General features: G+C 39.0%; 1 protein-coding gene across 3 annotated transcripts in view; it reads right to left on the bottom strand.

The window, feature by feature from the left end:
* rhbdl3 (rhomboid, veinlet-like 3 (Drosophila)) overlaps positions 1-16,541 on the bottom strand; it is a 52,958-nt gene that overhangs the window by 16,774 nt on the left and 19,643 nt on the right. For 2 of the 3 annotated variants that reach the window (XM_028458238.1, XM_028458228.1), the window contains one exon: positions 5,234-5,392. In XM_028458238.1, coding sequence (XP_028314039.1) covers positions 5,234-5,392 — 159 coding nt within the window. Of the gene's footprint in view, positions 1-5,233; positions 5,393-6,679; positions 6,891-16,541 lie in introns of those variants that run through there. The other variant, XM_028458245.1, reaches the window with a different exon arrangement.

Below are 16,541 nucleotides of genomic sequence, written 5' to 3' on the forward strand. Positions count from 1 at the left end.
TATATTAAATGATTCAGGATTTGCAATACATTTCCATCTCTCTCCTAAGTATCCGTTACTGTGCATTTGATAGGAATTCCTCAGTAAATTCATTTTGAAATCTTTTGATTAAAGCAATAAATTCTGGAATATTATAGTAAGGGAATTTATTCATTTCAACTTTATTTATATAGCGCAAATTACAACAATAGTCATCTCGAAGCGTTATCAAAATATAAAATTCTTAAGAAAAAACTTCCCTTTTTCACAGGAATAAATCAAAATTATCAAAGACTTTGAATGAATAAAGATGCAAAGTCAGTTCAGTTCCCTGAACTTAAAATAAAACACATCACAAACAGATATTATAAATCATTCGACATTAGAGGAAGAAAACTGGCTTCACCATATCTGGTGAGATCATTTCCAAGAACAATTGTACTTTGAGTAACAACGCCTTAACAGCACAACAAACAGGTCAGATATGTGAGAATAACATGTGGGTCCCCCTGCTGCTGGTGTTAAAATCTGTTTTTTTTTTTTTTTTTTTTTTTTACAATACACAACTTACCAGCCAATTAAAGTACTAAAAGCAACGATTGCATATTAAAATAAAAGACGTGTTAAACGCATACACAATGTAAAAAAAACAAAGAGATAAAGAGACAAGAAGCCTGACTCTTTCTCTGGCATCTGATCATCCTGCTTCTAAAGGGCTGGAGATAACACAGCATTTAAACTACAGAAACAGATTGCAGTTTATGGCTGCTTTTTATTCACTGCTGTCTTTTGTTATCCTCTTTGGACTTTTAGAACACTTTCTGAATGTTTAACAAGCTGCTTCATGATAATACACTTTCTTTGTGTCTCCCTCTTTTCCACTATCGTTCATCTCTTTCCCTTTCTGTTTTTTTACGAGTCACTCTATAACTCAGCCGTGCTGCTGCGTTCGTCAACCCCGATGTGTCGCTTAGAAGTCGTTACTCTTGCAGGCAGAATGAGTGATATTGTTTTCAGCTCAGACAGATGTGGCAAAACAGCTGCAGGCTTTGGAATTGGATTGTATAAAAGAAAAAAGCTCAGAAAGGCTTTTCGCTTTATATTTGCTTTGTAGGTTGAATCCATTGTGATCGGGTTTTTTTCAAAGAGCAAATGTATTTGTAGCCATCCATTCATTTTGATTTCACTGCACAATAAAAATTTGTGAGAAAATAATAATTGTGAATGTTAGTAGACATTTATAAAAATAAGACACAAAAAATCCAGAATATTATTACAGTGAACAGCTGGCAGAACATTCTAATAAAGCCCTTTATAAACTTTTAAAAAAGAGTCATTTGAAGCAGCTTTTCCAATGCACAGGGGCAAAAGCTACCATGATCACTTATATAGCACATACCAAAGCTCACATCCACACACAAGCTTCCCCTAGGCAACCAGGCTCCATAAACACGGTCAATTCTTCTTGTGTAGTGACTGCAATTCCTCTCTCCTCTTTGTGAGATACAAAGAAAAGAATGACGGCCATGACTGCTTTAACTGCTGCCAAGAGGAAAGCAGAGAGGGAAGGAGGAGGTGAATAGGATTAATGAGTGTCTGACCAGCAAGAGAACATTTCTGAGTGTGAATGGTGAAAAGCACATTGGAAGGAAAGGCACACAGGTGATAGAGTGACAGGCAAAGGGAGGAACAGGTCTAATAAGGAGGATAGTTAAAAACAGTAGAACCATGGTTCAACTGTGCTTTAACTTTGCATTTTTGCACCTGGTGTATATTTTGGACATTGGATTTTCTATTCAGAAAAGGATATTACATTAAAAAAAAAGTGTATTTTTTATATTCATTTAAAAAATGTAAAAAATTAGATTGAAATTCAAGCTATTTTTATTTTATTTTCAGAGTCAAAAAGGAATAAACAAAACTTTAAAAACCAATTCTTTCTCAGGGAAAATGACCTGATTGTAGAAAAACCTATTTCACCTCCATTTGATGTATTTTTCCAAATGACAAGCCTTGTTTTGCCATGTCCAAAATCACGTCAGTGTAAGGTTTTAAAGACATTTTAGGATCAAATGTCACAAGATGTATTGTAAAGGGTACAAGTAGGGTTGGGTACCTTTCACATTTCACACCTGGTACCTGGGAATCGTCATCGGTACTCAACGATACCAACTTCCTGTACTTCTGTATGTGTTTAATATAAAACCTCAAACTTTTTGTCAATAATATAAACTTTAACAAATGAAATTAAAACAACATCTAACTATTTGTATTGCAATATTGCAGTTGTTCTACAAATTTCTTCAACATGAAAATCCTTAAATACAATTAGGCAGTTTTTTTTTTTTTTTTTGTTTTTTTTTTTAATAATGCACAAATTAAAAACAAGCTTTATGTCCTCTATTCATTTCCTTTCCCATCTAGAAAAATTGTGTGATGGAGGTCCATGGTGGGCAAATACATTTAAAACAAATGAGCAAAATTTCAACTTTGACAGACAAGAGCCAAGCCCACTCCACAATGACTGCATCGAAAACTCACTCTGAAGGAGCAAAAGAGGCTAGAACGACTTGGACTTTGTGCATGCAATGTTGTGTTAATGTCCGGCTTGGAAAATATGCCCCAAAGCATGATGTTACCACCCCCATGCTATACAGTAGGTATGGTGTTCTTTCTCCTCCAAACACGACAAATTGAGTTTTTACCAAAAAGTTCTATTTTGGTTTCATCTGACCATATGACATTTGCCCAATCCTCTTCTGGATCATCCAAATGCTCTCTAGCAAACTTCAGACGGGCCTGGACATGTACTGGCTTAAGCAGGGGGACACGTCTGGCACTGCAGGTTTTGAGTTCCTGGCGGCGTAGTGTGTTACTGATGGTAGCCTTTGTTACTTTGGTCCCAGCTCTCAGCAGGTCATTCACTAGGTCCCATTTGGTTCTGGGATTTTTGCTCACCGTTCTTGTGATCATTTTGACCCCACGGGGTGGGATCCTGTGTGGAGCCCCTGATCGAGGGAGATTATCAGTGGTCTTGTATGTCTTCCATTTTCTGATAATTGCTCCCACAGTTGATTTCTTCACACCAAGCTGCTTACCTATTGCAGATTCAGTCTTCCAGCCTGGTGCAGGTCTACAATTTTGTTTCTGGTGTCCTTTGACAGCTCTTTGGTCTTGGCCATAGTGGAGTTTGGAGTGTGACTGTTTGAGATTGTGGACAGGTGTCTTTTATACTGATAATGAGTTCAAACAGGTGTTATTAATACAGGTAACAAGTGGAGGACAGAGGAGCCTCTTAAAGAAGAAGGTACAGGTCTGTGAGAGCCAGAAATGTTGCTTGTTTGTAGGTGAACAAATACTTATTTTACAAAGGGATTTACCAATTAATTCATTAAAAATCCTACAATGTGATTTTCTGGATTTTTTTTTTCACATTTTGTCTCTCATAGTTGAGGTATACCTATGATGAAAATTACAGGCCTCTCTCATCTTTTTAGGTGGGAGTACTTGCACAATTGGTGGCTGACTAAATACTTTTCTGCCACATTGTATATGTCATATATGCTACATGTGTCCTTAGGTGCACATATAGCATTTATAAGTTTTCCATGACATCATAGGAATAACAATAGACAAAAGAAAAATCTAAATATTGACTTGTATGGGCAAACAGAGACATACTGCATTAAAGTTAATAAACATAGTAAAAACATCTTGTTGATCTTTTTAAAATTTTAACCCTCCCGAAATGACCCTTTGGATATATCACTTCACATTCATTCAAATAGGTTAAAATGTGACATTAAGCATAATTATAAATATCCTCTGCTTATTTTCTATGAATATCGACCAACAAGTATTCATGAAAATACAAGAAAAAATACAAAGAAAAGTCCCAATTCCACAGACTTAAGCAACTGTATCTGTCAGCACAACATTATCCCAGCATTCAGCATTTTTGTGAAGATGAACAAACCACTGGTGGGTGGACAAACTAAAAAGGAAAAGCTCATTTAAATTTGCACACACCCACACATTGCAGACCTGGTCAGACACCATGACCCACAGTCACTCACACGAGAGAAATTTGCCAACTGGAATGAAAACTGAAAAAGTACATTTCCAAATGTGTGCAGGCTTCCTACAAACTTCATTCCTCACCCGCAGCAGCATACAGTAAATCCCACTGCGGAACAAAGATGGACACCGAGTAATGGACTTAGTCATAATTACACAAAACACACCCAATACATACAGTACTGTACAGAGTTATTCTAAAAACTACTCACAAATGCTACAGTGAATCCAGTTCCACATTTGCATAGAGGTACCTGGGAGGCCAAAGAACAAGAATGTGGTGGAGTTTGCTGAAAACAATTTGATTTTCAATAAATTTTTGGCTTCTGATGACTTTACCGTAATAGGAGATGTAAACGGGCATTCCGGTTTTAAACCGTTGATAACATTAGGAGTCTCATGTCTCCTATCACCGCTCAGAGTAGGCTGGCCTATGAAAATGACTCCTTTGGTTACATCACAACAGGAGCTGAATCTGAGCAGCTTGTATGAGCATCGTTTTACCAGTGGGTGGGCTGCAGAGACCGTGCAGAAATCGCTTGTTTTCCTCATTCTGGGAGTTGGCAGGGTCAGAGAGGACCAATTTATAGATGTAGAGACCACAAAAAATGTGTTTTTCATAATATGGGATCTTTAACAAGTCTTTTGTTGTTATGCTTATCTCAGCTGCCCACGTCATGTTGTATCCAAACCCTTCAATGTTTAGGGATACTTGTAAGGTATGCTGCCACTTGTCCAGCAAAACCACAATTTCTGTTGATTCTTCTGCCAAGGAGGTAATATTTTCATCAGAGTTCATTTATTTGTTTGTTTGTCTGTTGGCAGGATTATTACAAAAGTACTTAACGGATTTTGACAAAAAATTTAACAAAAGATAGGCCTTACACCATGGAAGATTGTTAGTTTCTCCGACAAAATCATATGTTTTTTGTGTTGGTTTACAGCCGGAGACTGTTACTGAAGTCCTCCTATCTGAAAACTTTATGCCCATTAAAAGCTTTATCTTTAAAACTATTACATACCAGATATTTTGTAGAGTTTCTCACACCAATCAACAGTAAATTCTAAACTGGTCAATTGATGCCTGGCAATAATATCACTCATGTCTACATATGCCGCAACAAGCTACCAATTTTAGTTGAACACTTGCGTTATGAGTAAACCTAAGATATCTCACCAGGTTGACAAAGTCCTGATAGCAGATCTTTCCATCGGCGTTGCCATCAGCCAGGGCCAGAAGAACCTCCAGTTTGTGAGGGTCAAGCTCAGAGCCGTGCGTTGCCAGCAGGTCCCTGAATCTCTCTGTGCTGATGAAGCCCGAGTTGTCGGGGTCATACTGCAAATAAAACATTTACAAAACAATAAATGACTTTCATACAAACGTGACTAATCTACAATAAATAATGGGGCGACCATCAACTTCTAATCTAAAGGGTAATGGATTATTTTTAAGGCTATATCTCTAATTATGTCAAAACATGCTTCAGCAAAACACTAAGCTCTACATTTCTCTGAATGGAAGATGAGAACCTTGTTTGGGAACTTGTGTGTGTGTGTGTGTGTGTGTGTGTGTGTGTGTGTGTGTGTGTGTGTGTGTGTGTGTGTGTGTGTGTGTGTGTGTGTGTGTGTGTGTGTGTGTGTGTGTGTGTGCTTTTGAACTGCTCAAGTTATGATAAGTTATACAGTATATATCAAGTGATCCTGTTCCATCACCTTATATCAACACAGGCCCTATCTTCGCCTCTTTTTTCCACTTCATCAAGTCTTCTATATGAATTCACTTTACACAGAAAGCCCAGGCCGAGCAGCTAAAACAGTCTAACTTTTAGACTCCAACCCACACCTTTCTACCTGAAAGGCAGTGTTGCAGGCATTGGTTACATACAGTATAAAAAGATAAATAATTGCCTGTAAAAATAAATGAAGTTTTTATTAGAAGCTTTTATTTAAGCGCCACAAGCACAAACCAGGACATTTTTAGTTCACCAACAACTTTAGTTATTGCTGTACACACGGAGCATTTTAAGATCTTTCTTGATGACTGACTGTTGTTCTGTAGTCTCTAGCATTTCCATTGTCAGGAATTTAATTGTTGTTTGCCAGCTTAATGTTTTTGTTGATGAGTAACATAATCTAAAAATGCCCTGCAAGTTTAAGACATGACTGTATCTAAATAATGTAATGTAATAAACCAACTATTTTGTGAGTGCGACATTGGACACATGAAATAATATCAAACTGCCTGTCAGTGCACTTGGTAACTCGTAGTTTGATCATTCACAAAAGCAAACAGTGTTAGAGACATCTCATGCGAGCGATTGGTTTCGGACTAATTTTCTGAAAGTTTGTCTTACCGAAGAAACCAAAGAAAAAAACTGTCGCAGAAACTGTAGAGCATCGCAATGATTTATACCAGCATGCATCTTCACAGAGAAACAGTAAAAAGTATTTACAGAGACTACACTTGTTTTACAGCATGCATGCACCAAACATCACACTTCTCACTTCTCACTGCACACACACACACACACACACACACACACACACACACACACACGCACACACACGCACACACACACACACACTGGCATTAAATGTCAAGTCTATGAAAAAAAGAACCGACCTTTTCTTGAATCAGACGATCGAGCATTGTTGTCGACATTTTGTCATGATGAAGCCACATCAAGCAAAGCCAGTCTCAGTGTGTGAGCAACACTCATTTAGAGTGTGTGTGTGTGTGTGTGTCATCTTGTTTGTCCCAGATTGTGCAGAGTTTTTTCCCACTAGGATTACAGTCCAATCCAAGAGCTCGACCACACACACTTCCCCCATCGCTCTCTCTCTCTCTCTGCAAACCCCCCCAATCTGTCTGCTGTCACACTCCCAGATCCCACCCCACCCGAAAACACCCCCTCACCCAGTATTCACGCTGCACTCCATCCATTCACTTTCTCAATCTAAAGTTAACACTCAGTCAACTTTTACAGATAATTAAAAAAGCACTATACTTTCACCCGTTAACGCTTCTCCTGTCAGTCACAGACGCACACAGCCATAGCATGTTTCACGCACAGACACACTGTTCTCTCTTCACTTTCTCGCTCCATGACTGAGTGCACTCTGAAGTCAACAGGGAGGCTGTTGGGGTGGAGCTGTAGACACACAATTAACAGAGAGCTTCTGATGCCAATTTCATGCAAGGTTTGCCCAGAACCTCCACCCCAATTAGCAGCCATCTAGCGTTGGCACAGGAGAGCCAACTCCATTTCCCAGAATCCATTGGCTTTACTGAGCAGATCACAAATTCTACAAATTCTTTGTGACCAATATTTACAACAAACAGTAATACATATGTTATTACAGTTCATAGGCTTTCTTAACTATCACCACTGGTTGTGTAATGACAGCTAACGACAATGTCAGAATGTTTATTATTTTGTGAAGAAGGAATATTTAGCTAAACCACATTTATCATATATCATATTTTGAATTACTGGCACATATTTACTATAGCTGTTGTATTGTTCCTACATTTTAGGATTGTTTGGTTGTGTTTTGACAACAGCAAAGGGACTTTGGTGCTGTAAATCTCTCAGATTAAAAAAAGCTTGCACAATAACAATAGTACACACACAGAGACAGATGCACACACACAAATCCTGGCACGGACATAGTGCGCCACAGTATTCTCAACCTATGAGGGCTTTATATCAAAGTCCTCTGAGCAGTGGGTGTAGGGGGGAGAGAATGCAATAGGAGGGGTGTAGGGTGTGTGTGTGGGTGGGTGGGGGGTTGGGGGGGTGAGGAAGGTTGCAGACTGTACACAATACAAGGCTTTTTGTCTTCAGCCTCATTTTCATAAAGCTGAATACCAAGGAGAGGGAGGGTCGACAGAGAATTCAAGCTTGCAGAGAAAACAAGGAGAAGCAAGACAGTTTTAGCCAAGTTAAATCAAATAACAGAGATGTCATCTTATGCACTTATGGGTTAAAGAATATTGATTTCCAGCTACTGACTTGCTTTACTTAGTTAAAGTCAGTAATAGCAAGAGATAAATTGATTAACTTCACCTTTGTCTGACCTGACTTACCTCATTCAGTTTTGACCTTTGACATGAATTTACACGGGTCACAGCCAAAGAGTTGCAGAGATTCCATCCATCCATTTTAAACCTGCTTATTCCTGCACTGAGGGACTGATGGTGCTGGGCATAAGGCGGAATACACCCTGTACAGGACGCCATATTTCATTCTCCCCCTTAAACATTGCGTGGCAGACGCTCCGCGAACTGAAGTCCATTAGTTGGACATGGACATTAGCCACCGGTGGCACCATTTTGTCAGGTCACAGATTATGTCACAACACTTGTGTACGACTTGAGCATATTGGCGGCCACCATCTCTCATGGACTTGGTTTTCATTCTCCTGGCTGCTCTACAAGGACTTTTAAAGAAAATAATCAAAGTATCTCTAGCATTATATCATATGTGGTCTTTTGATAGCGCTTGCGAGCAGAATTCACTACAGGCACCCTTTAATACTTTAAATCTGAAATGATAAATACTCTTTCAATTTCCTTTGCTGTTGCACTATTACTCCACTCAGCCTTATGACGTAGGCTGAAATGCTATTAAACAAACTAAGCATTTATTCAGCTGCATGACATCAGCGATCAGTCTCAAGGGAAAAGCAATGACACACACAAACCCTCTGCTATCTTCAATGCCGTGAAAATAAATACTCTCTTACCAGTGCCTGTCAACATGCATGGTTGCTTCCGAGGCCATTGGATTGTTACTGCCATGCATTAATAACATGCTACAGATTGAGTGAAAGCTTTAACAAAATAAACAACCGTATGTGTTTCTTATTGAAACATTTCTGTTTTGCTGACCTCAACTATTAGATGTCACTATACTCGCTCCGATAACACGACCTGGGCTACAGCTGGCTACAGCTGAACAGCCTGAAAAATTGGGCCCAAGACTGAAGGAAAATGGTGAAAAAACCGCAAGGAGGCACTTCAGAACCCAATTCGGGTTTGTAAGAGGTCAAGGAGATGATACGCGAGGGTCTACAAAACCTATCTGCCGAGATAAAGTCGTTGGAAAAGACGCTGGAAAACTCACTGGAAAACCTACAAAGCGAAGCAAAGGTACTGAAAGAAAAGAATGAAAGAAATGCTGAAGAGATAAAATTGTTGAACGCCAGGGTTGAACAGCTGGAACAAAAGGAAAGAGAGAAAGATGTCATCATCACAGGCCTAAAGATAAAACCCAGGAGTAACGCGAGTGACGAAGAAACAAAATCGATTGAACAACAGGTCATTGACTACCTGGAGTCGAAGGACATTGTCCTGAACCCTGACAACATCAACTCCTGCCATCTCCTGCCAAAGAAAAATGATAACAGAGCTGTAAAAATAACCTTCACGAATATGAAATTCAAAGGAGAACTACTGAAGCAAGGAAGAAAGCTGAAGGAAACGAAGGTTTTTATTAATGAAAGCCTGACAAAAAAAAATGCAAGCATCGCATGGAAGGCATGCCAAATAAAAAAAGGAGGAAAGATTTTAAAGACGTGGACAAGGAACTGCAGGATTTACATCACACCACTGGGAGAAGAGAACGGAAAACCAATCCTCATCAAAACGATGGAAGACTTGGGAAAATACGAAGGATCCACCTAAACAACAACATTACTGATGGTAATCATGGATATGGACCCAGATCTATATAAACTCAGACTGTGATTATTTTACGGAGACTGAATTAAATGTGGAAACCAAGAGTAAAAAAGGTCTGTCATTTATTCATTTCAATTGCTAGGTGGTGGGGTGATTAAGGATTACATTAAATTTAAATTCAAAGTGTTTATTGTCATATGTGCAGTTAGAAACACGTTTTCCTGTACAATGAAATTACTACCTTGCTTATGAACTAAGATATAATAATGTGTTTATACAAGTTAAATCTAACAGTGGAAAATACAACACTGCCAATAGAACTAACAACAGCTGGAATAACCTTGATGTAGAGACAAAACAAGCTGCAAACTTGTGTGTCCAAAAGAGACATTCCCGAGTGGTGACATTATGGATGAAAAGGGAAAAACCTTCCAAACACCTTCGAAAGAGGAACTATTCTTGAACTGGAGGAATGCTAACAACGTCTGGCAGGGAACAAGGCCAACACGAACAACGATAGAGAGGAGGAGGAATAAAAAAAAAAAAAAAAAAAGACAACACTGACTACAGATGAGAATACACAAAAAAGCACTGTTCAGAACAACTCAAGAATGTTTGACCAGAGACACATGTAAACCATGTAAATTTGCGATGGTAAAACAGGGGACGGGACCCAGATAAGCAAACTGCTTCTCTCGTCTCCTTTTTCGGCATGTACAAAAAAAAAAAAAAAATAAATAAAAAGTGAATGTAACCATGTCGGAAATAAACTGAATAAATAAATAAATAAATAAAAAAATAAATAAATAATTTAAGAGCAAACATTAAATATGTTAGCCTAATCTGTGATAGTTATTAAAGTGCCTCATACAACAAGGCCTTAATAACTGTGCATTTAAATATTATGCTTTGAGGAAAACACACAATTTTATATACAAGATAGTGTAAACAAAAGTTGGTTGTGAAAAGATATATTATTATTATTATTATTATTATTATTATTATCCGTGCTGTGTTTGCTCAGAGATACTCAGGACTACACATTTATCATTAAACTCACTGATTCCAGATTAGTTGGTGTTTAGTTAGAGTAAAACCAACCACTTGTTAACATTTAGCTGCTCTCTAATAGATGAACTGGTCATTGAAGGCTGGAGTATTGAATAAAGTCAGTGCTGACCGAATGATACGTTCACACCAAACACCTTTCAGGCGTCAAAATCGTGCCTCACGCCCCTAGTTGGACGCTTGTGCTCACTGAATCAGTACGCTTGGCTTCATTTGCCCCGTTTCTGGATTCACCAGAGCTGTGCTCAGCCGTGTATCTCGTGCCCAGTTTGACAACCAGCTGACCGCCATCGGCGCTCGCACCTCCTACCAGGACCCCAACTCCAGGCGCTCTATGCCAGCAGAAGAGTGACTGTCCATCTGCCTCCGCCTCAGGTTAGTGTTTTTTTTTCCATCTCATTATTCTGAATACGTCATGTTTGGGGAACGCTCCTGATTGGTCGACGCGCCGCGATATGCCCCAAAAGTTCAACAATTTCAACTCCAGCGTCGGCCGCATTGGAGGTGCCTGACGCACGTCAAAAGCGTCCGCCGCGCAAAAAGCTTCAAAACGTGCCACACAGGAGACGCGAGACGCACAGCGGAACCTCCGACGCTCTCTAGAAGCGCGTCCACCATGTATAGTGAATGTACACCTGCTGCTTTTGACGCTTACGACGCGTTTGGTGTGAACGCGCCATAATGGTTGAGGAGGCAGGCTTGTAACCGGAGGGTCGCTGGTTTGAATCCACTGTGGGCCATCACTGTGGGACCTTAAGCAAGTCCTGTAATCTAACTGCCTCCAGGTCGTCGTTGCAAATGAGAACTTGTTCTTAATGAATTATCTGGTTAAATAAAGGTTACACATGACAAGACTGAAGATAGGACTGCAGGGCAAAAATTGTCATATTAGAGTTTATTTCAGTGGGAAAAATATTTGAAAAAGAGGAACTTTTCTAACATTGTGAGAAAAGCTTTTTACATATATCTTTTATTCAAAACTCACTTCATATGCATATGTGAACCCCTAAAGTCACTTTCACTGAAACTCAAGCATCAAATCTTGGCAGCTGAAGAACAGATCTATTAGCTTTGCTTTTAATCAAAGGCATCTTTAATTTAGGTAAATCTTACATTTTAGAAATATTACTAAAAACAATTAACAAGATTAACAAACTGTAATTAATTAATAAATTGCCAGTGTTTTTCGTCTTGGTATGTTGCAACATGGCTAACCTCTTCCCTCTATGCTACAACTTAAACTCACTCACAACTTTATCCTCAACAATATAAGAGACAAAAAAAAATGTAATCAATAAAATGACAACACAGTAGTATATGCAGTTTGTGTTTTTTAAAAACTCTTGTTGTAGGAGTGACAGTTCCCAGCAGGAGCATGTACAACGTGTGACAGTGTACCAAACAATAACCGGTTGTCTGTTTCACTGTTTTTGACATAGAAGAGATTCAGTTTTTCCAACAAAGGCGGTTCTTTTGAGAGTGGAAAAGGGAGACGAACACAGAGCCAAGGTCAAGAGGAAAACTGTTGAATGGTGCTTTGTTCACATGGATGCAGTCATAGCTGCACATTCATCTCCACATCAATCATTGGGAGATGACTCTGATATTGAAGTTTAGATGACTTGTCACTTGTCAACTTGTCACTTGACAGCTGAGAGACTTCTTGAAAAATGGGAAGAGTGTGGCCAGATATGTACAGTGAGCCACCACAATTTCACACCATTAATTATTGACACATCACTTTCTCTGTCACGGGGGATTCTGCTGGAAAAGGCCAGCTGTCTGGCTGACCATAATGTCTCATTAGTTTCAGCCAGAATTGTATGTCACAGTTCCTAATGGCTCAGTCAGTGTCCCCGGGGTTTGAGGGAGTTGAATAAGAACAATTGTGTGATGCCATGACAGAGGATAAGGACACTGATGTGACCATGACAGTTGTGGAGATTTTATAGTGTGCAGTGTTCAGTTTGCCTAGAATTGTGTGGAAAGGATGCTTTGCCCACTTATAATGGCAACATGAGGGTGGCCTAGTCTGATAAATCACAGTTTTTGTTTATGTCACGTGAATGAACAATATGTATGAGCTAAGAAACACCCAAGCCAATGCCTTGTCTTCTATACATACTAGAGCTTATCTGTCAATCTCCCTTGACAGGTAACCAGTCCTTCCAAGCTTCTATCGTACATGTTTTAGATGCTACTATGGTGCACTACACTTAAATCTTATGAGACTTCCTATTGATGTGTCCAATGAGCAGGGACACATCAAAAATTTGCCGGATAGGGGTTTCCTTGGACCGGACAAAAGCACCCCTGGTTTAAATAAACAGCTATTTTGAAAAGTCACTTTTGCCTTTGATCTCATCAAATCACATATCTGTGGCACCTGCAAAACAAACAAAGCAAAGCTCGACCTAGGATGTCACAGCTTAAAGGATTTACCTTCAGCATTTTGGCAGTAGATCACAAGACACCTTAAGCACAGGCCTGCTTCCATTTGATTAGACTAAGGTTAAAAAGTTTACATGTTCTTGGTGTAGGTTTTTTTTTTTTTAAAGTTTGAACTTAATTTATTTTACCTTGTTCAGGAGTATAAAACGTATAAAAAGACTAACACAGATGCTGTCTTTTTTTTTTTTTGCTCTGAAGGATGAAGAATGGAATCTAACTCAAACTGTCTCCTACTGTGATCAAGTAATGAATGTTTAGAGAAGTAAGAATTGAACCCAAACCCATCTGAGCTTGCATCCTTAAAACTGTGCCTTACGTTTTCTTAGTCATTTAAACTTTTTTACATGTAACATTTGTATGTTAGGTCTATTGCAGTATAACCTATATGTGGTAAACCCATTGTTTTAATATATATATATATATATATATAATATATTGCAGGGCAGTGTGCATATAAGCTATGATAGGCACACTATTGTATGTATGTTTATTTTTATGAAGCCAGTTAAAAAAGAGCATATAATTACATATGCGGCCCACAGTTACAAGATTACAATTTCCTTTAGCAGACGCACTTTTATTCAAAGTGACGTACAACACGAGCAGTTAGGGTTAAGCGACTGAGGTCGGATTTGAACCAGGTCACCTTGCAAATACAAGCCCTCTTTTTTAACGGTTATGGCACCACTTCATAATTTTAGGCTTAAAATTATACATATTCCTTTACTTATTCAGAATACACTACTAAAATAATTAAAAAGTGTTTTACATTTTTTTTTTTCAAAACAATGATGGTAAGTCAGCAAAACAGCTTTTCCAAGATGATACCAAAACAAATCAGCCACCTGAGAATGAATGTCTATTCCTGACTTTGAGCAATATTGGTCTAAATTAGTCTTATTGGTTCCCTCAGAGAGACCTCACAAGCCGCCCTGATTTCTCCTTCCTTTATATCTCCTATCAAATCCTTCTGTTCCTTTTTCTTCCATCTCTTACTCCATCTTCTGTCCGCTGTGATGGGAAGTGCAGGTGGTCTTCCACAGGGAATTGCTTTTTCTCTCATTCACTCTAATGTACTGTATCCATCTCTTTCATTTTATTCTCCATCCACTTTACAAAACACACAACTGTGAAAACACACGACAAGGCTTAGTATACCAAAAGGAACCAACATAAACATGGAATGATTGTTTTCCAAACTTTATCTCTTGCAGGCAAGAAGGCATCACAAACTTAAAACATTTTATCTGGAATTTGTTTATTAATCCTTTAAATTATTAGTCAGTCAAATCTGACATGACTGGCATAGAGGGAATGAGAAGTCATACTCCCTATCATCACAAAGGCCAACACCCGAATTGTCCACAATAAGTGGAACAATTACCGATGCCACAGTCATCTTGATAAAACATTTAAAAAACCCCTGCAATGCAGTGTAACAGCAGTTTTCAGGTAGCCAACAATCTAGCAATCATTGGAGAGTCAGGTGCAGGTCCAACAAAAGCAGCAGAGAAATGTTGCTGATGCAGAGGCATTTACTTTATAATGGAAGCTCTTGGCATCATCAAACACTGCAGTCATAGTGCCATTCAATATCAGTTACCAAATAAATATAAGTACTCATCCTTTTGGAAGAAGTACAAAAATACAGGCCAAAAAGAAGTTCCACAAACTAAATAAAAAATTTTTTGCTTCTCACTACAATTAATAATTTATTTGGAGTGGTTTTCCATCACAGAGGAGTGTATCTCCTAATTGCTGCTTTGCTGCAGGAATTAATGACTGTCTGCCTCGACCAATCAAAGAAGTGCTGGGTCACCTGTCTATCTTGACAGAGAGGAAGACCTCATTCATCTTACACACATGAACACTTTACAGCCACACACAAACTTAGTCGCATAAGGTCATCACCAATTAGCATCGGCCGCACTGTTTCCTTGCCAACTGGCCCGTAACCAGGCAACGTTGGCCAGAGTGAAAATGTCTTCAGTGGCACACAAACACATGTAGATTGAGCTTGATATGCGGATATGTGTCAGACATGGAGGTATTATGTTAAATCCCCAGACGTCTGATCCCACTTGTGTCCACTGAAAAACAGAGATAATACATAGAGACACATGAGCACACTTGTAACCCCAAAGCCATAATTACACCACACCTGAAAGCAAATTAAGCCAAGGTTTATTTGGGCTGCTACGAAAATCAGCTTAGGAATACAGCATTAGAGGTCCGAGTCCACATCTCACAACAAAGCAGGCAATCTAATATTAGACACACTGTGGGCTCTGCCTGTCATCTCTGTTTTGTTGGGTTTTGATGGCATCCACTGAGCCAACATGATGCACAACCTGCGTATAGTGAGTGCATGTAATATTAGCATCTGCTGAAAGTGTGAAATGTGCAACCTTTCCTTTCTGTGACACCAGACTGCCCACACTGCTGTAAATTATACGCTCTTCATCCTGTTGGACTAAAGACTTCAGCAGAAACAAAAAATAATAGCTCGATGAGACATTAAGGGTTTAAAGGGAGGACACATTTTTGTAAAACTAAAGCAGCGTAGTGACGCTGTACCATTAGACCTAATAAACCAGCTTTGCCTAATTTAGCACAGTGCAGGAGATTCAAATATCGACTCAGTGTCAACACACAATTCATTGCACTGCACTGAGACTCTACCAGCTTTCCCCTTGAACTCTACATTCTTCTCTGTTTCACTGACACTAATAGAGCTTTTAGTAGTCTTAATGGGACTTTTCTGTGGAATATTTAATATTGGTTTTGGGTGTTAATTATAGCAGTGTCTCCCCAAATGTAGAATGCCCACATTTATGGGTCATTACACCCATTTCCATTTCATTTCCTTTCATCATCTTTCCCCATTTAGAATACTTTACTGACTATAAAACTTCCTAAAATCGTACCAAACATGCTAAATGGAGTTAATAGAGTCGACTACTGTTAAAGGTGCAGTCTGCAACTTTTATAAAAGTGACTTTTTGTCATATTTGCTAAAGCTGTCACTATGTAAGGACAGCTTTACATCAAACTAGTAGTTTGTGTGAAAAAAACAGGCTCATTGAGTCCCTCCTGCTGCTCCTGCAGCCTTTGGCAGATTACCAGAATGCACCTCAACCGAGCAAAAAAAATAATCAGAGCGAGGATTGTGTTTGATGGGCTGTTTGACAGCTGTTGCTCACAATCCCCGCCCCCTTCCCGGAGCTGGAACGCTGTCTTTTTTACAGTGTATGGTCTGGAGAAGTAGAAGATGGAATTA

The sequence above is a fragment of the Gouania willdenowi genome, chromosome 1, assembly GCF_900634775.1.
Source record: "Gouania willdenowi chromosome 1, fGouWil2.1, whole genome shotgun sequence".
NCBI classification, from domain to species: Eukaryota; Metazoa; Chordata; class Actinopteri; order Blenniiformes; family Gobiesocidae; genus Gouania; species Gouania willdenowi.